The 27,728-nt window shown below is 38.4% G+C and overlaps 1 protein-coding gene across 1 annotated transcript; it reads left to right on the top strand.

Annotated features, from left to right (window-relative positions):
* On the top strand, positions 1-27,728 carry col8a1b (collagen, type VIII, alpha 1b). The gene is made up of 3 exons (XM_073844112.1): positions 1-87; positions 23,898-24,192; positions 24,957-27,728. Exons 2-3 carry the CDS (start codon positions 23,901-23,903, stop codon positions 26,864-26,866), a joined length of 2,202 nt encoding a protein of 733 aa, XP_073700213.1. The 5' UTR covers positions 1-87; positions 23,898-23,900; the 3' UTR covers positions 26,867-27,728.

Here is a 27,728-nt window from a genome sequence, read left to right as displayed (position 1 = left end):
TCTGTCTTCTGGATCTTCTTCCCTCACTTCTCACTCAGAGAGAGATAAACCCAAGGCAGAGACAGAGAGAGGCCAGGAGAGAGAGAGGTGAGTGCTGTACATATTTAATGCGTGTTGCAGTGTCTATAGAAAGAAAAAAAAAAGAAATAAAATGAGTGACTTGAACTATTGCACTTAATAGTGATACTGATCTGAATGAAAGTGTACATGCAAAGGAAAATAATATCAGTTCATGATAGACAATTCTTGTCTAGTCATGTTTTAGGTTGCTTTTTTTTTTTTTTTTTTTTTTTGAGGGGTTATCTATCATTTTGGATTTGCCTTTATTTTGGAGTAGGTGCATGTGGTTTCAGGGTTCCCTTTGTCTGGAAAACATAAATATTAAGGGATTTTGACATTGTCACTTTGAGGGTTGAAAAATATGTGGCATTTAACAAAATATTAAAAATGTTTTCTGTAAAATATTTTGATGTTCCTCAAATATTTTAGAGATAATTTCAATATTAAGTTCTGCGTTTTTAATTCGGTTTCATATTGCATTTCCAGCTCAAATTCCTTATTGATTTTATTACTGATTCTTTTAATATTGGAACAATAATTAGTCCTGATTGTGTACCAAATAAATATACCAAACAAAAACTATGCAAATATTTAATATATTACGATAAAGCATATGATATATAATAAAATATAAAACATTATGAAAATTTACATTGTGAATTATTTTCAGTACACTAAAATTTTATCAAAAACAATACCATTTTTGGTAAATTAATTATACACTTAAAAAAAACATATTTTTTCTTAAATGTGTAATTTACAGGCTATTAAAAAAGATTAAGTATTTAATAAAATATGAAGAATAAAATATAAACAATGGACTTTTCTAATTGTGATTTATTGTTTAATATTGTTTTTAGTATTATTATTATTTTTTTTATTATTTGTGATTTCCAGGCCTAAAATAAGTTGTTACGCATGAAAAATGATGGAAAATTTCTACTTTTAACTTTCTTGGGGTGTAAAAGATGTAAAAAAGTATTAAAAATTATAAAACTTTCATTGTGAGCTATTTTCATTACACTAAAGAAATTTAAATAAAAAATTAAATAAAAACATTTTTGGTAAAATAATTATACACTTAATTTTTTTTTAAATATCTTAAAATTGTGATTTCTAGGCCTTTAAAAAAAGTTTAGGTATTTAATAAAATATGAAGAATGGACATTTTTAATTGTCATTTATTTTTTAGTATCGTATTTATTAGTAATGTTTTATAGGATTATTTTTTAAAGTGATTTCCAGGCCCAAAAAAGGTTAAAAAGTTATCTTATGCATGAAAAATGATTTAAATTTCACTTTTTTTTACTGTAAAATATGTAATAAAATAAAAAAAATTATTTTATTACACAAAACATTTAAAATTGTGATTTCCAGGCCTTTAATATGAATTTAATGTAAAGCCTTTAATTTAATAAAATATAAAGAATAAAATATGAGCAATATGAGTTTATTTATTTATTTATTTTTTCAAGTATTGTGATTTCCAGGCCCAAAGTAAGTTATAATATGATAATTATGTAAACTTCTATTTTTCAATTATTTAAAAAAATTCTAGTTATCCTGGGGTGTCAAATATGTAATAAAATAACCAAAAAATATGGAAACTTTCACTGTAAATTATTTTCATTACACTAAAATGTTTTTTTGATAAATTATTTATACACTTTTTTTAATTAAATATCTTAAAATTGTGAAGTATTTAATTAAATGTCAATAATAAAATATCAAGATTGGACATTAGTAGTTAATAGTTTTTTGTAGTTATCCTGGGCTGTAAAATATATGATAAAATATGAAAACTATAGAAATTATAGTTACACTAAAATTCTTCTTCTTTTTTTTTATAATTAATTTCTTAAAATCGTTTAAGTACTTAATAAACTATAAAATATGAACTGGACATAAAATATTTCATCAGCAAGTGTTCTCTCTGAATACACTAACATTATTTTTACAATCACAAAAGTGTTTTGGAAAATTAATGGAAATTAATTAGTCAAAAGTTCATTTGTCAAAAGAAACCGGATGATTTACCAGATGATAATATTGCATTATAAACAGGTATTAAACACACATGCACACATAAATATATATCATTTTTATATATTTAATGTGGTATTAATAACAAACTTAAGAGGCTGTCAGATCCTTTAAACAATTTTTGATTTGATTTTGGATTGACTATAAGTGTGGATTCATATCCTGCTGCATACCACACCTGCTGTTGTGCAAGAGTCTTTATCCAGCTCTTTATCCAGCACGCTTTGTATTTCTAAAGCCACATTCACTTTAGTTTCACTTTGATTTCCCTGGCACTGGGCATGGCTGTGAGCCGGAGGGCGGCTGTGTGCGGTTTCCTCTGTTTCCTACAGCGATCAGTGCTGATGTTATGTCTCCAGGGTTCAGAGGATCCATTCCTGTGGGCACACGAGCAGCTCTGGACACTGAGGCAGGGCTGTGGTGCTTGGCATCCTCTGCTCTTTCCTTTCCCCTCTTCATCCATTTCTCGAGTCCAGATGGACTGAAAAAATGCTGGTCTTTCCACTTCGGGCCTGACATTGATTAATAAATTGATTAGAGTTTCAATGCAATTCAACCAGAGATGTTTTGGCATCTGAAGAGGCTGTGTTTGTAATAGTGATTATTATTATTAGTAATAGTTATTACAGTAAGGGAGCACTGGAATGATTTTCCTCAAGCTCTCCTTTAGAGATAATTTCACAGGTTCTCTTTCCTTTTTTTCTCTCTACAAATATTCTTACTTATATTCTTAATAATATTAAGGAAATGAATGAGTCTGTTTTATATTGTAATTCCAGTTCTGGATCGTTAATGATTCCATGATTCCTTTTCTTTTTGAACAATAATTGGTCCTTAATATATATACTTAATAAATACTAAACAAAACACACAAATGTAAACATACATTAAATTGTTCTATTGCATATTTAAAAATGGTGAAAAAGCATATTTTAATATTAAAAAGTATGTATATGTATATAAAAAAGCCAGGTTATGTAATGAAATATAATATTAATTAAATATAATTCTATTGTGTTTTGTTGAGTAAATGTATTAAACAAAAAATATTGTTTCATTCCTAGCCTGGGAAAAATAAATATTTAATTTAAAAAGTTTTTAATAAAATCTGAGTACCTTAAAGTCATTAAACAAAAATAATACTTTTTGTTTTTATATTACTTTTTTTAAATCAAATAATAATAATAATAATAATAATAATAACTGTAATTTAAAGGCTGGGAAAAGCTAGGGTATGTAATAAAAAATAGTAATTAAGGAAATGTGTACATAAATTTCTATTAAGTGTTTGTGTTAATGTGTGTGTGCGTGTGTGTGTGTGTGTGTGTGTGTGTGTGTGTGTGTGTGTGTGTGTGTGTTTTTAGCACACTAAATGTATTAATCAAGAATAACAGATATATATTATTATTATTTTTTATATAAAATAATAAAAAACTAATTTCAAGGCCTAGGGTATGTAATAAAATATAATAGAAATTAATAGAATATAACTTATGAAAAATTGTATGTTAACTTCTATTTTGTGTTTCTAAGGTGTGTGTGTGTGTGTGTGTGTGTGTGTGTGTGTGTGTGTGTGTGTGTGTGTGTGTGCGTGTGTGTGTGTTTGAGTACACTAATTTAAAAAAATAAAAAAATAATATATATATATATATATATTGTGACGAGCGTCCCGAGAACTCATCAGCGTCGCCCTGGAAACCAACAATCAACACCTGCCTCTCATCACGGCGGGATCGGCTTCAGCTGCAGCTCATCAGCCGGCATGCTTTTAAGCAGCGCAAGACCAGCACAATGTGAGAAGCCTTCTCCAAGACTGGAAGCCTAATGCTCTCTCTCTCTTACCCTTTTCTACAGACAGCAGCTGAAGACCGGTCCCTCACTCGCTCACCTGCACTCCACAAAGGAAGAAGAGCACGCCATTTCACCGCCACTCTGCACCGTATTGACTTTCAAATATTTTCAGTTATTTCAATAAAATCCACCCTCCGGGGCTGTTTCACTGAGTTCTCTGTCCTGTGATCTCTCACCCCGCGACAGCCTGGTGGAGAATGCGGGCAGATTAGTGAAGATTTCACGGCCGAGAACTCACATCACTCACCCGAACTTTTTTTTCCCTCTTCCCCACTATGTCTCTTGCCAGAGCCGTCGGTGTGCGCTCCTCCCCCGAAATGGATCAGCTACTTCAGCGACTCACCGAGGTCAGCATCCGCCAGCAGCAAATTGTAGAGCACCTCGCGACGAGACAGGGCGAAACGGAGCAGGAGCTCGCCGCCCTCCGCGCTACTGCCGCAGCCCAACGCGCTCCGCTGCCAGACTCTCGAGTTCAAGCTACCCGGTTGCTACCCAAGCTCACGCCCCATGACGACATCGAGGCGTTTCTCCAGATGTTTGAGAGCACGGCGGCGACGGAAGCTTGGCCAGCAGAAGACTGGGCGCGGGCGCTGGCACCTCTCCTGAGTGGTGAAGCTCAACGGGCCTACTTCTCCTTACCGGCGGACTTAGCCAATGACTACAATGAAGTAAAGAGAGAGATTCTAGGGAGAATGGGACTCTCGCCCGTCTGTGCCGCCCAGCTATTCACGGAATGGGAGTACAAACCTCGATCCCCCGCCCGCGCCCAGGTCGTCGAGCTCTTACGTCTGGCACGGCACTGGCTGCTTGAGGGGAATCCTACGGCCGAACAGGTAGCGGAGCGCGTTGTGATTGAACGCCTGCTGCGTGCGTTGCCTCGCTCCCATCGTCAGGCAGTAGCAATGAGAAGCCCCAACACTGTCCAGGAGTTGATCGACGCCATCGAGCTGGCGGATGCGGCCCAACACCGGGAAGCCGGGGAGCGAGCGCCACCGTTTCCCCGGAGGGTGGTCCAGGAGCGACGCGCGCCGGAGGGCACACAGCGGCAGTATAGCAGACCGGCGGCTCCCTCACCCCGCGATGAGCCCATGCCAACGGAGACACCGACACAACCAACCCGGAACTGGCTGGCAGGCTGCATTGTGCACTCGGATCCACCATCAGGAGCCCCGGAGGCGGACCTCAAGATTAACGGAAAGAGTTTCCGTGCCCTCCTGGACTCCGGTAGTGCGGTCACCCTGGTCCAGGCACACCTTCTCCCTCCCCGTGGAGACACGAAGACGGTCTTACCCATTACGTGTGTGCACGGAGAAACTAGACACGTTCCCGCTCGAAAGGTGACGATTTCCGCGGTGCCTGGCTCCTGGTCACTGGAGGTCGGACTGGTTAAAGATCTTCCCGTCCCGGTACTATTGGGGAGGGATTGGCCAGGGTTCGACCGCCTACTCACGATCGCCACCCAGCCTGTCAGCCCCAGAGGGAGCCGCCCGAAGCGAAAAGCAGGCCGACGTCCGATGCAGCGCTCCGCCCTCCTGGCTTCCGACAGTGCTAGAGACGGTGAGTCCCCTTCCCATCATCCTAATCTGTTCTTTGATGTCTTTCAGCAGGTCACGGAAGGGGGCTCATTTGCACGAGAGCAAAAGGAGGATGACAGACTGAAGCACTGTTGGACGCAAGTGCGCTGCATCGAAGGTCGCGACGTTCAGCCTCCTCCTCATCCCGTCCCTCACTTTGTCGTCCAAAACGGTCTGCTATACTGTGTCGCCCAGCGAAGGGGGGAGGAGAAACATCTCCTAGTGGTACCCCGGACCAAGACGGAGGCGGTCCTGGAGCTAGCCCACTCGCACCCTATGGCCGGACACCTAGGACGAGAAAACACCATCCAACGCATCCGGGATCGTTTCCACTGGCCGGGGCTCGACGCGGAGGTGAGAAGCTTCTGCCAAGCTTGTCCCACATGCCAGAAGACCTCGCCCAGGAAACCTCCCCCCTCGCCGTTAATCCCTCTCCCCATCATCGACGTGCCCTTCGAGCGCATCGGGATGGACCTAGTGGGGCCGCTGCCGAAGTCTGCCCGGGGACATGAGCACATCCTGGTCGTCCTGGACTATGCCACTCGGTACCCGGAAGCAGTGCCCCTACGCAAAGCCACGGCCAAGAACATCGCACAGGAACTCTTCCAGCTATTCAGCCGAGTCGGCATCCCGGCCGAGATCCTGACCGATCAAGGTACTCCCTTCATGTCCCGGCTAATGGCTGACCTGTGCAGGCTGCTGCGGGTGAAGCAGTTGAGAACCACTGTCTACCACCCGCAAACGGACGGCCTCGTCGAACGCTTTAACCAGACCCTGAAACAGATGCTTCGACGAGTCACGGCAGAGGATCGGAGGGACTGGGACTTGATGCTGCCGTATGTCCTGTTTGGCGTTCGCGAGATCCCGCAGGCCTCAACTGGCTTCACCCCGTTTGAGCTTCTCTTCGGCCGACAACCCCGCGGCCTCCTTGACGTGGCAAAGGAGGCCTGGGAGCAGCAGCCTGCCCGTCACCGCTCTGTTGTCGAGCACGTCCAGCAGATGAGGGAGAAAATCGACCGGGTCATGCCGTTAGTCCGGGAACATCTGGTTAAAGCTCAACAGTCCCAACAACGACACTACAACCGGGCAGCCCAACCACGGGTGTTCCAACCCGGGGAGCGAGTGATGGTCCTAGTCCCCAATGCGGCCTGCAAGTTCCTCGCCACCTGGCAGGGTCCTTACTCCGTTGTGGAACAAGTTGGTCCAGTGACATACCGCCTACGGCAGCCAGGAAGAAGACGCCCGGACCAGTTATACCATATAAACCTCCTTAAAAAGTGGGTCGGGACTAGGGACCAGCTCGCCGCTCTCCACGTCTCCGAGCCCGTGGTTGTTGATGTCAACCCCCACCTCTCAGCTGCCCAGAAGGGAGACCTACAACAGCTGATCGGTCAGTTCTCCGACGTGTTCTCACCTCTCCCCGGGCAGACCACCGTGTTACAACACGACATCCGAACCCCGCCTGGAGTCATCATTCGGCAGCGACCTTATCGGGTCCCTGAGGCTCGTCGGCAGGCTATTGAGAATGAAGTACGACAAATGCTGAAGTTGGGGGTGATCGAACCATCGCGCAGCCCATGGTCCAGCCCCATCGTGATGGTACCCAAACCAGACGGCACCCTCCGATTTTGTAACGACTTCAGACGACTCAACGAGGTGTCCGAGTTCGACAGCTACCCCATGCCTCGAGTGGATGAGCTCCTGGACCGATTGGGACGGGCCCGGTACATCTCCACTCTAGACCTAACAAAAGGCTACTGGCAGGTACCTCTGTCCGACTCTGCAAAACCCAAAACTGCTTTCTCCACCCCCAGCGGACACTGGCAGTACCGGACCCTCCCCTTCGGTCTGCATGGAGCTCCCGCGTCCTTCCAACGATTAATGGACATCATCCTCCGGCCTCACCAAGCGTATGCCGCCGCCTACTTGGATGATGTCGTGATCCACTCGGAGGCATGGGAGGATCACCTCGACCGGCTGCGGAGGGTGCTGTCCGAACTCCGAAGGGCTGGACTAACCGCCAACCCCCGGAAATGTCACCTGGCCCAATACGAAGCAAAGTACCTGGGTTATCAAGTAGGACGAGGGCTGATCCGTCCCCAAGAGAAGAAGGTGGAGGCCGTACGGACTGCCCCAAAGCCCAAGTCCAAGACCCAGGTACGTGCCTTTTTGGGGTTGGCGGGTTATTATCGCTGCTTCATCCCCAACTTCTCCTCTCTAGCCTCCCCCCTGACAGACCTGACCAGGAAGGGGCAGCCGGAGAAGGTCCAGTGGACACCAGAAGCAGACGAGGCGTTTCGGCGAATCAAGGAGGCACTCACCTCAGAGCCGGTTTTGCGGGCTCCCGACTTTAGCTGCCCCTTCCTGCTGCAAACCGACGCCTCAGACACCGGCCTTGGGGCCGTCCTCTCCCAGGTCCAGGAGGGAGAGGAACACCCTGTCTTGTACATCAGCAGGAAACTGTCCTCAGCCGAGAGAAACTACGCCACCGTGGAGAGGGAGGCCCTGGCCATCAAGTGGGCAGTCCTGGAGCTGCGCTACTACCTCCTCGGCCGGAAGTTCACCCTGGTGACCGATCACGCCCCACTCCAGTGGATGGCCAAAGCCAAGAACACCAACGCCAGGGTGACCAGATGGTTCCTCGCGCTCCAGGACTTCCACTTTGTTGTGAAGCATCGGGCCGGGGCCACCAACAACAACGCCGATGGACTCTCTCGGATCTGGGCAGCTTTTGCAGGTCTGTCAGGGGTCACTCCCCTCCCACCCCCTGTTTCTCCCCTTCTAACACATATTATTCGCAGGACCAGGACGACGCTTAGGGGGGGGGAGTGTGACGAGCGTCCCGAGAACTCATCAGCGTCGCCCTGGAAACCAACAATCAACACCTGCCTCTCATCACGGCGGGATCGGCTTCAGCTGCAGCTCATCAGCCGGCATGCTTTTAAGCAGCGCAAGACCAGCACAATGTGAGAAGCCTTCTCCAAGACTGGAAGCCTAATGCTCTCTCTCTCTTACCCTTTTCTACAGACAGCAGCTGAAGACCGGTCCCTCACTCGCTCACCTGCACTCCACAAAGGAAGAAGAGCACGCCATTTCACCGCCACTCTGCACCGTATTGACTTTCAAATATTTTCAGTTATTTCAATAAAATCCACCCTCCGGGGCTGTTTCACTGAGTTCTCTGTCCTGTGATCTCTCACCCCGCGACAATATATATATATATATATATATATATATAAATTATTTTTAAATAAAATTATTAAAAAATTTTACTTTCGAGGCCTGGAAAAAGCTAGGGTATGTAATAAAATATAATAGGAATTATGGAAATTTGTATGTACATTTGTGTGTTTTTAATGTGCGTGTTTTGAGTACACTAAATTTATTAAACAAAAATAATACTTTTTTAATTATTATTTTACTTAATAAAACAATAAAAAAAACTGTCATTTCAAGGCCTGAAAAAAGCAAGGGTATGTAATAAAATTTTATAGGAATTATGTAAATTTGTATGTAAACTTCTATTTCGTGTTTTTAATGTGTGTGTGTTTTTTTTTTTTTTTTGAGTGCACTACATTTATTAAACAAAAATAATACTTTTTTATTATTCAGTTTTTTTTATATAAAATAAAAAAAAACTGTCATTTCAAGGGCTGGAAAAAGCTAGGGTATGTAATAAAATATAATAGGAATTATGGAAATTTGTATGTAAATTTCTATTTTTGTGTTTCTAATCTGTGTGAGTTTAAATTTATTAAACAAAAATAATAAAGATTTTGGTAAATTAATGTTTAAATAAATAAATAACTAAATAATCTATCAAAAATTGTGATTTCCAAACCCAGAAAAAAATAATAATAATAATAATAATTATATATATATATATATATATATATACGGTATATACTGGTAAATTAATGTTACATTTTTCTTATTAAATAATTTAATATTGTAGTTTCGAAGCCTGGAGAAAGCCAGGGTATTTAATAACAACAACAAAAAAAAAATAACAACAACACATGAATTATGGTAATTTCTTTTGTAAACTATTATTATTAATATTTAATTATTTATTTATTTATTATTATTTTTAAATATGATTTTCAGGCCAAAAAAGTCTTTAAATATTTAATACAACCTGAGTACACTAACAAAATGTATTAAATATTGTATTCAATATTTTGAAATTGTCATTTCAAGGCCTGGAAAAAGGTAGGGTATAATAATAATAATAATAATAATAATAATGGAAATTCCTATTGTAATTGTTTTTTTTATAAATATCCAAAAAATGTCCTAAAATAGTAGTAGTTCTAGTTGTAGACTAAAATTATGTATATTGGGTAAATTAATATTACATATTTTTTATTAAATATTTAATTTAAATGTTTAATTTAAAGGCCTGGAATAGGCTATGTTATTTAATTAAAAAATGGATTTATGGAAATTTCTATTGTGTGTGTGTGTGTGTGTGTGTGTGTGTGTGTGTGTGTGTGTGTGTGTGTGTGTGTGTGTGTGTGTGTGTGTGTGTGTGTGTTTTAATGTAAATATCCTAAAATGTACTATATGTATTATATTATTTATTAAATGTAGCTTTTTTTAATAATTATTTATTATAAGGCAACTGTTCTGAACATGTACATTTAACAAACATTAGCTACTTAACACATTGTCACATGAACAAGGTAAATACATTTTGAGTTACAGTGAAAAATCTTTCTAGCGATTCTGATTCAGTCAGTGAATAAATCATCAGACAAGTGCATTCGGTTCTTCTGGTTTTTTTATGCTCATGTTTTGTTCCTTTTTGAAACTAAGTGGAATCAGTTCAGAATAAGAGCTAGTTTTCCATTCTCTAAGTTGTTTAGCTGCGGAGCATCTTTTATCTCCATGCAACAACCTTATGAACCTCTCAACCCTGCTTTCTCTCGTTCTTTTATTATTTGGATCTTTCCTGAGCAGCTTGATTCATTAAACAGTCACAGACGCAGCCTGACCTGTGAATGCTCCTCCTTCAGTTCCCTCCAGCTATTAACAGATTGATGTTTTATAACTTTGTTTTTTGATCTGAATGAAAGCCACGTACTCTTACACAAATAGGAAACAAAGGAAATCGAAGGAAAGCCGAGTCTTGCTTGAGATTTTGTAGGATTTCGGGTGGATCGGATTGCTTCTTTTCCGTATTATTTGGAAAAAAAAAATTTACATTTAATAGCACGTTCTGTAGTTTGGATCATGAATGCAGCTATTGTCCTGACCTCTATCTGAAGGCCAAAAGCTGTGTACCGTACAAATCTTCTCATCGTAGACTATAGAATTACAGGTCTTCCCTGGCAGTAGTTTCTCATGTCAAATCAGCATCGTACTCAAACAGGAACACCAACATGTGGCGGACTAACGGTCCTCTGTTTAAAGAGAGGTTTGGCTCGCCGCTTATATTCGGTTTCTAAGACGCCAGATATCTGAAAGGCTGACAAGACTCAGGGCTAATCGCAAATTTATCCATTTGTCATGTGGACTTTTTCTGGGAAAACTGGAGAAGCCCAGAGTTCGATCACAGAGGAAGCAATTTGAATATTTCATATAAATATTTGTTAACAGTTAACAACTGAATACAAATTTGTGAGTTTATGTCTGCATAGTTAGCAACTGCAAGTTATAGAGTCAGAACTGAGAGATATAAACTCACAATTTCAAGTTGTAAAGTCCAGTTCTAATTGAAAAAAGATGGACTATTTTCTTACAATTGTAATTTTATATGTAACTCGCAAGTCAGTTGTGATATATAAACTCGCAATTTAGAGAAACGTTTGTAAGTCAATGAGATATAAGTTTTTTGGCAGATTTATAAATTGTGAGGAAATGAGACATATAAACTCGCAACTGTGAGATAAAAGTAAAACTTGCAAGACGTAAATTCGCAATTCTGAGAAAAAAGTCAGAATTTAGTTATAAACTGCCAACTGTAAGAAAAAACTAAGAGCTGTAATTGAGCTGTAAATTAGCAAGCATTACAAGATGTAAATTCATAATTGTGAGAAAAAGAGTAAGAATTGAGATATAAACTCGCAACTGTAAGAAAAAAGTATGAATTCTGAGTTGTAAATTCACAATTGTGAGACAAAGTGAGAACTGAGTTATAAACTGGCAATTGTAAGAAAAAAGTAAGAATTGCAAGATGTAAATTCACAATTGTGTGGAAAAAAGTGAGAAATGATTTATAAACTGGCGATTGTGAGAAAGAAGTAAGAATTTTGAGCTTTAAATTCCCAGTTCTGAGAAAAAAAATCAGAATTAAGAAATAAACTCACAATTGTGAGAAAAAACTAAGAAGTTTGAGCTTTAAATGAGCAATTCTGAGAAAAAAGTAAGAATTGTGAGATGTAAATTCACGATTGTGAGAAAAAGAGCAAGAATGGAGATATAAACTCGCAAATTTGAGAAAAAGTAAGAATTGAGTGTTGTAAATTTACAATTGTGAGAAGAAATGTGAGAACTGAGTTATAAACTGGCAGTTGTGAGTAAAAAGTAAGAATTGTGCGATGTAAATTCACAATTGTGTGGAAAAAAAGTGAGAACTGAGATAAACTGGCGATTGTGAGAAAGAAGCGATTGTGAGAAAGAAGTAAGAATTTTGAGCTTTAAATTAGCAATTCTGAGAAAAAAGGTAAGAATTGCGAGATGTAAATTCATAATTGTGAGAAAAAGAGTAAAAATGGAAATATAAACTCGCAATTGTGAGAAAAAAGTAAGAATTGTGAGTTGTAAATTCACAACTGTGAGAAAAAAGTGAGAACTGAATAATAAACTGGCAATTGTGAGAAAAAAGTAAGAATCGCAAGATGTAAATTCACAATTCTGAGAAAAAAAAATCTGAATTAAAAAATAAACTCAAAATTGTGAGAAAAAAACTAAGAAGTTTGAGCTTTAAATGAGCAATTCTGAGAAAAAAAGTAAGAATTGTGAGATGTAAATTCACGATTGTGAGAAAAAGAGCAAGAATGGAGATATGAACTCGCAAATTTGAGAAAAAGTAAGAATTGAGCGTTGTAAATTTACAATTGTGAGAAGAAATGTGAGAACTGAGTTATAAACTGGCAGTTGTGAGTAAAAAGTAAGAATTGTGCGATGTAAATTCACAATTGTGTGGAAAAAAAGTGAGAACTGAGATAAACTGGCGATTGTGAGAAAGAAGTAAGAATTTTGAGCTTTAAATTAGCAATTCTGAGAAAAAAGGTAAGAATTGCGAGATGTAAATTCATAATTGTGAGAAAAAGAGTAAAAATGGAAATATAAACTCGCAATTGTGAGAAAAGAATTGTGAGTTGTAAATTCACAACTGTGAGAAAAAAGTGAGAACTGAATAATAAACTGGCAATTGTGAGAAAAAAGTAAGAATCGCAAGATGTAAATTCACAATTCTGAGAAAAAAAAATCTGAATTAAAAAATAAACTCACAATTGTGAGAAAAAACTAAGAAGTTTGAGCTTTAAATGAGCAATTCTGAGAAAAAAGTAAGAATTGTGAGATGTAAATTCACGATTGTGAGAAAAAGAGCAAGAATGGAGATATAAACTCGCAAATTTGAGAAAAAGTAAGAATTGAGTGTTGTAAATTTACAATTGTGAGAAGAAATGTGAGAACTGAGTTATAAACTGGCAGTTGTGAGTAAAAAGTAAGAATTGTGCGATGTAAATTCACAATTGTGTGGAAAAAAAGTGAGAACTGAGATAAACTGGCGATTGTGAGAAAGAAGTAAGAATTTTGAGCTTTAAATTAGCAATTCTGAGAAAAAAGGTAAGAATTGCGAGATGTAAATTCATAATTGTGAGAAAAAGAGTAAAAATGGAAATATAAACTCGCAATTGTGAGAAAAGAATTGTGAGTTGTAAATTCACAACTGTGAGAAAAAAGTGAGAACTGAATAATAAACTGGCAATTGTGAGAAAAAAGTAAGAATCGCAAGATGTAAATTCACAATTCTGAGAAAAAAAAATCTGAATTAAAAAATAAACTCAAAATTGTGAGAAAAAAACTAAGAAGTTTGAGCTTTAAATGAGCAATTCTGAGAAAAAAAGTAAGAATTGTGAGATGTAAATTCACGATTGTGAGAAAAAGAGCAAGAATGGAGATATGAACTCGCAAATTTGAGAAAAAGTAAGAATTGAGCGTTGTAAATTTACAATTGTGAGAAGAAATGTGAGAACTGAGTTATAAACTGGCAGTTGTGAGTAAAAAGTAAGAATTGTGCGATGTAAATTCACAATTGTGTGGAAAAAAAGTGAGAACTGAGATAAACTGGCGATTGTGAGAAAGAAGTAAGAATTTTGAGCTTTAAATTAGCAATTCTGAGAAAAAAGGTAAGAATTGCGAGATGTAAATTCATAATTGTGAGAAAAAGAGTAAAAATGGAAATATAAACTCGCAATTGTGAGAAAAGAATTGTGAGTTGTAAATTCACAACTGTGAGAAAAAAGTGAGAACTGAATAATAAACTGGCAATTGTGAGAAAAAAGTAAGAATCGCAAGATGTAAATTCACAATTCTGAGAAAAAAAAATCTGAATTAAAAAATAAACTCACAATTGTGAGAAAAAACTAAGAAGTTTGAGCTTTAAATGAGCAATTCTGAGAAAAAAGTAAGAATTGTGAGATGTAAATTCACGATTGTGAGAAAAAGAGCAAGAATGGAGATATAAACTCGCAAATTTGAGAAAAAGTAAGAATTGAGTGTTGTAAATTTACAATTGTGAGAAGAAATGTGAGAACTGAGTTATAAACTGGCAGTTGTGAGTAAAAAGTAAGAATTGTGCGATGTAAATTCACAATTGTGTGGAAAAAAAGTGAGAACTGAGATAAACTGGCGATTGTGAGAAAGAAGTAAGAATTTTGAGCTTTAAATTAGCAATTCTGAGAAAAAAGGTAAGAATTGCGAGATGTAAATTCATAATTGTGAGAAAAAGAGTAAACATGGAAATATAAACTCGCAATTGTGAGAAAAAAGTAAGAATTGTGCGATGTAAATTCACAATTGTGTGGAAAAAAAGTGAGAACTGAGATAAACTGGCGATTGTGAGAAAGAAGTAAGAATTTTGAGCTTTAAATTAGCAATTCTGAGAAAAAAGGTAAGAATTGCGAGATGTAAATTCATAATTGTGAGAAAAAGAGTAAAAATGGAAATATAAACTCGCAATTGTGAGAAAAAAGTAAGAATTGTGAGTTGTAAATTCACAACTGTGAGAAAAAAGTGAGAACTGAATAATAAACTGGCAATTGTGAGAAAAAAGTAAGAATCGCAAGATGTAAATTCACAATTCTGAGAAAAAAAAATCAGAATTAAAAAATAAACTCAAAATTGTGAGAAAAAAACTAAGAAGTTTGAGCTTTAAATGAGCAATTCTGAGAAAAAAAGTAAGAATTGTGAGATGTAAATTCACGATTGTGAGAAAAAGAGCAAGAATGGAGATATAAACTCGCAAATTTGAGAAAAAGTAAGAAATGTGCGATGTAAATTCACAATTGTGTGGAAAAAAGTGAGAACTGAGATAAACTGGCGATTGTGAGAAAGAAGTAAGAATTTTGAGCTTTAAATTCCCAGTTCTGAGAAAAAAAGTCAGAACTGAAAATCAACCAACTGTGAGAAAAAAAGTAGGAATTTTGAGCTGTAAATTAGCAATTCTGAGAAAAAAGGTTAGAATTGCGAAATGTAAATTCATAATTGTGAGAAAAAGAGTAAAAATTGAGATATAAACTTGCAAATGTGAGAAAAAAAGTAAGAATTGTGAGTTGTAAATTCACAATTGTGAGAAAAAAAAAGTCAGAACAGAGTAATAAACTGGCAATTGTGAGAAAAAAGTAAGAATTGTGAGTTGTAAATTCACAACTGTGAGACAAAAAGTGAGAACAGAGTTATAAATTGGCAATTGTGAGAAAAAAGTAAGAATTGCAAGATGTTTATATTTGCAAGATAACAACATTGCAAGATATAAAGGTCTCTTTTGTGGCTTAATCCGTGTGGATGCATTCGCAGAATCAAACTATAGCGCTGAAAGCGAGAACGTGGACGTGGGATTGGAATCTGACACATACGCTCACAAATGCACAAGTGCACCTCTGATCCTGGCCTGTGTTTGCAGTCATATAAATCGCCAGCATCAGCGTCCAGCTGGAACAGAAAGAGTCATCTGAGGCCATCTATTAGTGCTGATAATGTATTCAGAGAATAATTACAGATTACGAAATTGAAGTACTGCACAGATTTCACATGTGCATATTTGGCTTTGTTTTTGAACAGTTTTTGAGTTCAGTATCCCATTCCCTAGATTTGATTTGACAAAAATGGCTCCGATTGAGCGATTGAGGTGTTCTGTTGTTGGATGTAATAATTTAACATAGCAGTCATCATTTACTCCCGACATCTGAGCCGCTGAAGATGCAGAGGATTGTTACTTTCGTTTTTGAAAGGAAAGCACCGATCCCGATCTACATATGCGTCTTATGTTTGTGCAAATTATTCGTGGTGCAGCTTCACTCACAGCAGAAGTGATTATAAGGGGTTTTTTATGCATCTTTGCAAGTGGCATTAAAGTAAACATTACGGCTCGTCATCCCAGGGCAGAGAGGGGTGGGGCGAGCAGAGCTCATTAGCATTTAAAGGAACATGCAACAGAATAGCTCACTCTAAAAAGGGCTGATTTTGACAAGGTGTTTTTTACAATACCGTTGAGAAATTTTAACCAAAGTATGTTATAGACTTCTCATTAAGACCCTAAAGAATCACATATAATTTTGAATTCTTCGGATCATCAGTCATCAAATCTTGGTGAATGGTCACAGATGCAAATATTTACTTCCAAGCTGATTACTCACTAAAAAACTCCCACAGATCATGTTTTCATATTTTGATGGAGCAAAGTGTGTGACTTGTTTACTTATTTTTTAAAATTACATTCTAAAAAATGAAGGTGCTTCAAAAGGTTCTTCAAGCAATGCCATAGAAGAACCATTTTTCAGTCAAAGGTTCTTTATAGAACCATTTCTTGCTTACCTTTTTATAATCTGAAGAACCTTATTTGCCAAAAAGAACCTTTTATGAAACAGAAAGGTTCTTCAGATGTTTAAGGTTCTTTATGGAACCATTTAGACAAAAAGGTTCTTCTATGGCATCGTGAAGCATCTTTATTTGTGAGAGTGTAGTCTTTATATTAACACCATTATATTGTTCATTCAGACTGATTCGCGAACACGCAATGCGCATAAATACAAGATTCAGGATCGCATGAACCAATCACAGCTGAACATAACCAGGCATATTCCATCATATCACGATAGAGGCATGCCTCCTCTCATGTGACTTTGCCCCATTCATACTCAATTACCCCCCAACAAACCCACCGCATGCTTTAGGGGACCTGTTAAAACTCAATGGGCTCAGGGGAGGCGAGAGAGACACGGACTCTCGCTGTAACTTTACCTGCTGGAGTTGCTTTTTTAATGTTATATTTTGTAATATTGAAGTTGGTTTATTTTTGTACTGATATACACTACCAGTCAAAAGTTCATCAAAGAGAATGGGGAAGTGTGGCCAAACCTTTGACTGGTAGTGTATATTTTATATTAGTTTATTACAGTGTTTTATTTATCACAAGGTGCACAAGAAACTTTGTGATACTACCAGAGTCTGGAAGTTTTGCTACCAAGTGCGGGAGATGGGAAAATATGATTTTCTTAAAAGGTCAGGCATAAGCTTTCCAAATGAAATGATAAAAAAATAAAAAAGTTTAGAAACGTAAGTATTTTTTCCTGACCTTTCCAGGCACAAATGGCACCAGTTCCATTTTTATACAGGAAACAGAACGGCTTTCTGCTACCTCATCATGCTTTATATACTGCCCCAAAACTCTCATTCCCCATAGACTCAAACATATGGTTACATGAAAAACTTCCCTTCTACCTGAGAGAGAGAAAAGCGAGTGTGTGAGTTACTGAGTGAGCGGGAGAATGTGTTTTACAGCAGGCAGCAGTTCTGGCTCACGGTTCGTTCTGTCAGCTGATTCTGCATTCCGCTGTCCTGAGGAATAACTGCAATTCAACCTCAGTGTATTTCAGCAAAATCACACCAGCTAGAATGCCACTGCACTGAATTCCAAAACATTCACATTCATGCATTTATGCCAACAAATCCACCATATAGAACCTTTTGTGCATTTGAAAGGTTTCATAGAAGTTAAAGGTTCTTCATGGATGCCAATAAAGAACCAGTGTGCCTGTTTCGTGGGAAAAATGAAGCTTTTTCTCTTGAAGCTTTTTCTCACACTTCCCATTTCCAGAGAAAGCAAGACCTGTAGTAATTGGTAGGGTGGGAGCGCAGAGCGGTGTGGGTGGGTGGTTGAGTGTGTCTTTTGGCATCTTCCGCTGTTTACTGCCAGCACGTCATTATCACCGTCATGCTGACTGTAAAGAACCGTAAAGTTCTTCAAATTCGGTAGCCAGATCCGAAACAGCAGCTCCAAAATACTGCATCATGAATCCATTTGTCAGCGTTACGGAAAGCAGCACTCTAAGCTGACCTCTTGGTTTAACCATTTATTAATTTCGCAGGCGCTTTTATTAAAAGTCACTTGCAGTCAACTCAAGTTATACATTTTTCATCAGTTCACACACTTCCTGAAATTCAAACCTAGTTTGAACTGTAGGAATGCGTTTGTACAAAATTATAATTTCTATTTAAAACGAAAATGGAGTTTTATTTGCGTCCATTCCATCTCATTGGATTTCACTTGCCGTGTTGCAGATGTTTTTTTATCCAACGGGTCTTCTGGTAATTTCATTACATGGACTATCACCCCTGAGCAACTTGGTGAAAAAAAGCAGGGTTCCCTTTTGGCATGACTTTCCATGACTTTTCCATGGCCTTTTCAGTTCATTTGTGATTTACTAGATAATTTTAAAGTGATACCATTTATATTTCAGGTAATAGCATGTCAGTTTAAACTTATTTATACTTTTCTCTCCAGAAAGATGACAGACATCTTGATATTGAAATGTGGCTTAATGAACTTGACTTTTGTTTATCCTCCAGTTAATAGCTAGAAATATTTGCTGCCCAGTGAGTTATACAGACAGTTTCAAACAATGAATTTGATCATGCTGGATTGCTTTTGGGTTTGACACTCTTTATATTTCACGATAAGCAATATTTGGTAGATTCAGTATTCAATAATTTAGAGCATAGCATAGATTAATGTATGTTCAATATTTACGATATGAGGTTTTAATAATTAATTTACCAGACCTAAAGTGTTTTCATATTCTGGATGTTTACAGTTTTTATTTATTTGGGATATATTTTTATTTATTTTAAAATTCTCAGCTATTCTTTTCAGAGTTAACTTTTAACTAAAGAAATGTTTGCTGTCCGGTGAGTTATGCCCAGTGAGTTATACAGTTTCAAACAATGAATTTGATCATGCTGGCTTGCTTTTAGGTTTGACACTCTTTATATTTCACACTAAGCAATATTTAGTAAATTCACAATATATGTGGCTTTATTAATTACTTTATTTATTAATTTACCCAAATTCTGATGTTTAAAGTTGTATTATTATTATTATTATTATTATTATTATTATTATTTGAACATGGGAACCCTGAAAGTGTCTTAATGCCTTAATACTGAATTTGGATCCCAGACGATACCCCAGTTTATGTTTAACTTTTGGTCAAACAATTTAAGTTATACTTAAAAATGTTTAATTTTCATAGCAAAAAATCTGTCCAAATGGCATCTCCAAAATAAATACAAAACTATTTAAACAATACATTTTATTTGTAAACTTATATTCAGCTATTCTTTTTAACTACAGAAATATTTGCTGCCCAGTGAGTTATACAGTTTAAAACTATGAATTAGATCATGCTGGCTTGATTTTGGGTTTGACACTTTATATTTCACAATAAGGAATATTTAGCAGATTCAATATTTTAGAGCATAGCATCTTTATTTATTAATTTACCTGACCTAACGTGCTTTCAAATTCTGATAATTACAGTTATTTATTTGTTTGTTTGTTTTTTTAAACACGTGAACTCTGAAAGTGTCTTAATGCCTTAGTACTGGGTTCATATCCCGGGCGAACCCCCAATTTAGATTTTACTTTGGTCAAGCTTTGTTACATTTATGAATGTCTAATTTTTATGACAAAAAAAATCTGACCAACTGGCATTTTAAAACAAATTAGGCTAATGATACACATGGCAACTTTTTGAGCAATTTTGCCGAGCAACTTTTTGTGAGCAATGTTGCTTGGACACTTTTCTGTTGAGAATGGGTAACAAATGTCTATCTTAGATTGAATAACAATAACTCAAGGCAGTAACAATTTAAACAATATATCTTATTTTCAGCTATTCTTTTTAATAGTTAACTATTTCTGAATTTTTCAGACCATCAGTCATCAAAGCTCTGTAAATATTGGCCACAGACATGGAAATTGCCTTTAAATTTCACCAAGCTGAGTACTCACTAAAAACTCCCACAAATGATGTTTTCATGTCATTACAAGTCTTATTTTGATAAAGTGGTTATATCTAAGTGTGTGAGTTGTTTACTTGCTTTTTTTAATTGAGTCTTTTCATTAACTTGCGAACATAGAATGCACACAAACACAAGATGCGTGATTTATTGCATGAACCAATTACAGCCAATCATAATTAGTCATAACCACTCATATCACAGTGGAAGCATTGCCTCCTCTCACGTGACTTGCTTTTTGACATGCTTTAGGGGGTCTGTTAAAACTCAACGGGCTCAGGGGAGACGAGAGAGACACAGACTCACGCTGTAACTTTACCTGCCATCTTTCTTTTGAAAAACGTGATTTATATACTTTTTAATGTTGAAGTTTGTGGTATTGGCGTTGTTTTAATTTTTGTACTATGAATTTTTTTTCATCCAGTATTTTGAGGAGGCACTGCCTCCCTTGCCTCCTCTGAGGAAACGACCCAATGTATCATATGAATATGAAGCTTATATAAGCTTCAGAGGTGAATTGGCTAAAATAATGTAGGGCTGAGACATAATTTTCTTTTCATGCCAGCATTGACTATATGGTTGTCACCCAGCTTGTTCTTTTTTATTTGTTTATTGTGAATCGAAGTGAAACATCTGGAAGCAGTCAGAAAAGCAGGAATGGAAATTTGATTATATTAGTATCGGGGCAGGGCGATAACAGAGCTGTGGCATGAAACCAAGCAGACAAACGCTGCGGTTGTAAATTTTGGCCAAAAGAGTAGAGGAAAACATCGGTTCCTGCTTTCTGCAGTGGACGTGTAGGGTTGCTGTTGTTCATGTTCATGCTTGGCCTTGTGGTTTTGACCCTCGCCTATAAACATATTTCTCGTTTGACCTTTGGCTACGAAGTTCCAAATGTAGGCCAGAGGGAACAATGTGAGAAGCTTGTTTCAGCCTTGTGAATTTGATAAATAAGCATGGAAATTTGACCAGGCCAGGTTGTGAGTTATTGGGTTCAGAATGAACAGAAGCTTTATGGGCCATGATTTTTTATCCCATGACCTCTCCTGAACTGCTTCTCTTGAAATTGTTTTGGCATCTCCTTGGTGATTTATGCTGGGTGGGCACCATGGATGCGAATAAGAGCTATTGATTATGGTATTCTGTATCACTTAATATTTTTCAGACATGGCCAGCAGTAATTGAGAAGTGTTCCAAGGGAATGAGGCTGTGTTGATGCCCACAACATTTTTGGACACAGAACATTGGATGGACGTTCACTTTGATTTGCCAGTCTCGTCGAACACAGAGAAATAGTTGTTTTTCCAAAGTTAGAGTTCGAAGCTGTACGTAGTCAGCAATAAGAATGACACAAGATCCTCTGAAAACAAATCACTGGGTGGAGTTATAAATTAGAGAGGCCAGAGGAATGAAATTCATTTCTGAGGAATGAAATGTTTGGTTTGTATTTGTTGAATGAGGGAACTAATGAATGAATCAATGTTGAAAGATGGGATGTAGCCTATGGAAAACTAGGAATGCCCCTTAAAAATAACTTTCTATTGAATATTTGAAGTATTTATGATTACGTTCTCCCTTGGAGAAACTGAGTAGAGAATAAGGTTTGAACGGATGATACTGGAGTTGGTTTAGAGATGTGAAAGAGGTGAATTATCTTTAGAGTCACAGTCAACCTGGCTGGCTGCATCTCAAGAAAAATGGTTTATGTGTTACTTTGTCTTTTTCTTCTATTCATGCTAGATCAGTCAAAATCTCCGTTTACAGTAGCTCGCAAAAGGAAATCAAAGCTCTGGCATCCCACCCACACACTGATTCCAATACGTCTGTATGTATTAGAATCAAAAACCGACTCCCTAAAAAGCATTCCAGCTTTTAAGATTTTTCCACGCTCAATCAAAGCAGAATGCCCCCTCCATTCTAGGGTCAGCTCTGGTTTAGGCTCACGTTTTGGATTTTAGCGCGGCTGTCGGCTGGGTGCTAAAACGCCAACGCTTTGTAAGTGAGTGGCCGGGTTTCCCATTCTTTAGAGTTTCAGGACAGCCCTGAGAGGACGTGGCTCTCAAGACAACAGAAAGAATGAGCAAAAAAGTAAGGAATAGATTTGTTTGTGCCATTTGTGTAAAGCTATCTAAAGATGACATCATGTGATGATAGTGTACATTTTTGTGATTCACTGGTATTATCGGATGTTGATAAAGTTTATGTCTGCTGCACAAAACAATGAATACAAAAGAATGAATAACTGGAAAAGCTAACAGTTTGCCTTCTCTTCTATTTTGGAGAAAGCAAACTGTTAGCATTCCCATTGATTTCAAAGGCAGTTGCTCAGGATTATTTGCTGTCAGATGGTGTATATGTAGTAAAGACTTAATCCACTTGATCCAGACACACAAATTTACAAACACTGTTCATATGTGAGCAGTTGCTGACCTCTAATGGTCATGTTTGAGTATAACAAATGCACTACTTACGTAGTAGGCCTATGTTAGTGCAAACAAAATTTAGGAAACTTCAAATATTATTAACTTTAATATAATGTGCATTTCTTTTTACTAAGCTTTTTACATAGAATATGGGGTAATGTGCAATCAGTTTGCCATTATAATAAAATGCTATCAAGACTTGAAAACCGATACTGTTAGAAGGTTGTAATGCAGTTCATGTGATGCTGATTTGAATTTTGAGGGTCATTTCTTCTGTCAGTAACTAGGCGAATAAGCATTTGACTAAAACATTTGAAAAAAAAAAACATTCAGAACTAATATTTATAAATTCTGTTTTTGTACATGATGCTGCTGCTGTTTTTTTTCTGTTGAATGTATTTATTTTATTTGTAATTTTTTTTTCCATTTCAATTTTTTTAAGCTTTTGACACTTTTCCTTGTTCTGCTGTGAATTGAAGGGACAATGCAGACTTTGTATGGGCAACATATTATCTATAAAGCAGAAGACAATAAAATAACTTGAAAACGATTCAATAAAAAGACTGATTTGGAAAAGCATGTCATGAATAATAAAATTCTTATTGCTTTCAGAAATAAATGATTCTTATTAAACATAATTTACTATAAAAAACATATATCTTTAAGAAGTTAAGATGTCCTCCCCACTTCAAAGAGACCATTTATTGAAACACAGCTGCAAAAACAGCTTGTACGTCCATAACTTGATTTGAGACAGATGAATAGAAAAGAAAGTTGTTTGGAAACTTCTGTTGAACAGTCAATAGTGGGTAGAAGTAGGATAGATGCTATTAGTACTAAATAAATGTACACCAAATGTACATCTTGATCTGTTCCTTGTTTTAAGTAGCACCTGCGAAGAATACTAGCATTAGAAAATGGTGCAACATTCATAATTCATTGCTGTTTTGTTGAAAACAATGATTTTCTGATCAGCCCATTTAGAATTTTATTCTTGACACTATTATACAGCCATGCACCAAATTAAGCATTGACGATAGGCTGTATTAATTATTTAAGCGCTAAAGAAACAATAAAATCATTCAGCAATGAGAACTGATTGGTCAGTCATGGAATGGATAAAGACTACACTGTGGTGCTGTGGTGTCAGCCCTTACTGCTAGCTTTCCCTGTTAAAAAAACAGCATATGCTGGTTTGGCATGTTTTGAAGCATGGCTGCTGGTTTGAGCTGGTCCTCAGCTGGTTTAAGCTGGCCATGTGCTGGCCCTGAGCAGGAGCTAGTTTCTTGGACCAGCTCAAACCAGCAGTCATGCTTCAAAACATATCTAACCAGCAAATGCTGTTTTTTTTTTCAACAGGGTTCCTGTATTTTTCCAAGCCTACTAACCTTCTCTCCTCTGCTCCATTCCACAGGACATGGCTGGGCCTCTCCTCTCTGCCCGCTTGTTTGTACTGGTGGAACATTTATGTTTGCTACATCATATCCATGCAGGGGCATTTTATGGTCACAAGCCACTGCCCCAACAGCACCAGCCTCTGCCACAGTTACCTCTTATGTCACATGGCAATGAGGGGATACCCCAACACCAATACTATGGAAAAGAAACGCCACACTTACCATATGGAAATGAGATGCCTTTGCTTCCACAGTATGCAAAGGAACGTCCACAGATACCCATGCACATGGGTAAACCTTTTTCAGGAAAAGGTTGGTATTTTTGCAAGTTCTTTTATAGTTAAGTTTGCTTGCAGCTTTTATATCCTCAAATACTTATAGAGACTACATGAAATCTTGGTACTTATAAAAAAATTACTACACAGAATCATTTTAAATTAACTGTAAAGGCCCAGGTATACTTCACTTTCTGCGTTCTGTCTCGTGCACAGACGCATCCACACAGCTTTCAAAGTATACTCAACCGCAGATTAAGGCGGATATACGAGTTTGGCAAATGCACAGTACCACCTAGTAGACTTCTTCTATCTCAACATTCAACTCGCGCCTTTGCTTTTGTAGCGGACCGTTTGCACAGTCAAAAAAATTGGGCTGTACACGGACATGTGCGCAGATATCCGTGGACACTTCTGCTGGGGAAAATTTGTGTCACTTGTACAGTACGCAAACCGCCAATGAACGTGGATGGCCAAAGTACACTTTGGGCTTAAAGGCCCAATGTTTACAAAAGCCAATTGACAAAAGCATTTTTAATCGCTTTGATAGGCTGACCTCTTAAAAACACCTGTAACTTAATACAAATGAAGTTTAGGAGAGCGTGTGTTTGTGTGTTCAATTTATTTGTAGTTAATTTTGCTTAATCACATTTTAGCTGTGTTGTATTCACTCAATAGGTTAAATCCATACATTTGATTCATAATGAATATAATTTAATTTACTTTTTATTCATTCATTGTAAGTTTTCGACTTAACTTCATCAAAGTGTTGACTGTTACTGTGACCATGATTTTTTTTAGGTGAAACCATTCCAAGAGGAGAGAAAGGTCCTCCTGGTGAGCCTGGCCCAAAGGGACTTCCTGGGCCTCAGGGACCTCCAGGACTTCCTGGACATGGTATCCCAGGACTTACAGGTAAACCTGGTCCTCAGGGTCCACCAGGATTCCCAGGAATTGGAAAGCCAGGAATGCCAGGTTTACCAGGAAAACCTGGAGGTATAGGTTTCCAAGGTCCGAAGGGTGAGTCAGGACCAATTGGCGGTGAAGGGCCAAAAGGAATGCCAGGACCCCCAGGTCTTCCTGGGCCACATGGCTTACCAGGAGTGTCAAAACCAGGTGTGCAAGGATTTCCAGGACAACCTGGAGCTCGTGGAGAACCTGGACAAAAAGGCTTTCCTGGAATCCCCGGTATCCCAGGGCAGAAAGGTGAGAATGGGATTAGCCTGCCAGGACTGCCAGGAGTAAAGGGACCTCCTGGACCTCCAGGACCACCAGGACAAGTAGGACAACCCGGAGTTGGCAAACCAGGACTGAATGGACTACCTGGGGCTCCTGGAGGCCAAGGTAAACCTGGTGCACCTGGAGAACCAGGACTGGCAGGAGGTCCAGGGGATAGAGGACCATCAGGACCACCAGGACTACCAGGCTTTGGCAAACCTGGTTTGGATGGCTTGCCAGGGAAACCCGGTCTTCCAGGTGGAAGGGGCGAGCCAGGTCCCTCTGGTTTACCTGGTGGCCCAGGCTTGCCTGGTTTTGGCAAACCTGGATATCCTGGCCCTAAAGGTGAAAAAGGGCATGGTGGTTTGCCTGGCCCCCAAGGCCTAAAAGGTGAAAAGGGTCATGTTGGTCTTCCTGGAATGATTGGACCACCAGGACCAAGTGGCCTTCCAGGCCCTCCAGGTCTCTTAGGACCACCCGGAGGCATTGGTTTCCCAGGTCCAAAAGGAGAGGGTGGTGCAGTAGGACCTAAGGGACAACTTGGTCCAAAAGGTGAACCAGGGCCTCAAGGACTTCCAGGCAAGCCAGGATTTCCAGGAGAATTGGGGCAACCGGGACCTAGAGGCTTACCAGGTCCCTTAGGTCCTAAAGGTGAAAATGGACATAAAGGCTTACCTGGCCTACCTGGAGTCCCTGGAAAGCCTGGTGCAAAAGGAGAAGTTGGATTCCCAGGAGAGAAAGGTCATCCAGGGCCTATGGGAATCCCAGGATTAATGGGTCCAGCAGGACCAATAGGCCCACCTGGTCTACCAGGTCCAAAAGGAGAGTATGGACCACCAGGGAAGCCTGGAATGCCAGGCGAGGGAAAACCTGGGCTTCCAGGCCCAATAGGTCCAACTGGTATACCTGGACCAGGTGGGCTCCCAGGTCAACCCGGAATACCTGGTCCTCCTGGCCCACCTGGCCTACCAGGACCTCCTGTGCAACCTCCATTTATTGGACAAATCCTTCCTGAGACAGGTCCTGGGCTAGATGGGGTAAAAGGTGGTTATAAGAAAGAAAAGCCTGGAGGTGCCATTATTGGTAGGAATGGTCTAGATATGCCTGCTTTTACAGCTCAGCTGACAACACCATTTCCTCTAGTTGGAAAACCTGTTGTCTTCAACAAGATTTTATATAATGGCAACCAGAATTACAACCCTCAAACTGGCATCTTCACTTGCAAAATACCTGGAATTTACTACTTTGTCTACCATGTTAATTGCAAAGGAAGTAATGTATGGGTGGCATTGTACAGGAACAATGAGCCAGTTATGTATACATATGACGAATACAAAAAAAGTTTTCTGGATCAAGCATCAGGGAGTGCAGTGCTGCCCTTACAAGTTGGGGACACTGTTCATATCCAGTTACCATCAGACCAAGCTGCAGGACTTTATGCTGGTCCATATGTCCACTCATCATTCTCTGGGTATTTGTTATATCCCATGTGAATTTGTGAAAGAAGTCACTCAATATAAAATCAATGCTACATTTTTCTAAAGTAAACTGTGTATGTGACATCAGTACAGAGCCACTTGTTATGTCTGAATAGAATAGCATATTGTGGAACAGTGGCGAAGGAACATATGAGAGAATTTTAAATGTAGGTTTTTTACCCATACACATAATTACATAATTTAAAACAGCATCTTACATTATCCATCCATCCATCCATCCATATGGTTAGCACTTTGTTAGAACTCTAATCACATTATTTATTTGCATATTTCCTATTGTTTGACAGTATATTGATTGTATATAGATGGGGTTTCATTGACTACATATCAATGTAAAATGATGTGATATTGACATTTGTCATAATAATTCAGATATGCACTGCTTTTCTGCTGTCTTAGTTTCTCATTGTGCCATCTCAATGAACTTCAAGGGAGTATCTGAAATGCCCTGAACCTTGCATTTTAGGTTCTTTCTCACCCAACTGATTTGAGTAGATCAGATCATTGTTTATTAAAAAAACTCAAGAGTACTGATTGTTATTAAGTATAATATCAGTATATAAAAGTTGATAAGGCCACATGGACACTAAGTTAAATTCAAATAGTCTTAGGAACCTCTCTGTAATTTATTTTTAGTTTTACTACTGAATGACTAAATTTGTATATGTGCAAAAAGATGGTGGGGCACAAAAAAGAAGGAATTTATTCTTTGTTATTTTTGACAATGGTGCTAAACTGTTAAACAAAGATTTAATGTCATTGTTGTTGTTTTTTAATAAATTGAATTGACTGAAATCGTGTGGATTTGTAATTAGGGAATTCCACAAAAAAATAAAGAATCCCTGCTTTCAATCTT

Source organism: Garra rufa, chromosome 7 (genome assembly GCF_049309525.1).
Source record: "Garra rufa chromosome 7, GarRuf1.0, whole genome shotgun sequence".
Classification (NCBI taxonomy): domain Eukaryota; kingdom Metazoa; phylum Chordata; class Actinopteri; order Cypriniformes; family Cyprinidae; genus Garra; species Garra rufa.
The sequence above is the reverse complement of the archived record's forward strand: the minus strand, read 5'-3'. Positions and strand labels throughout refer to the sequence as shown.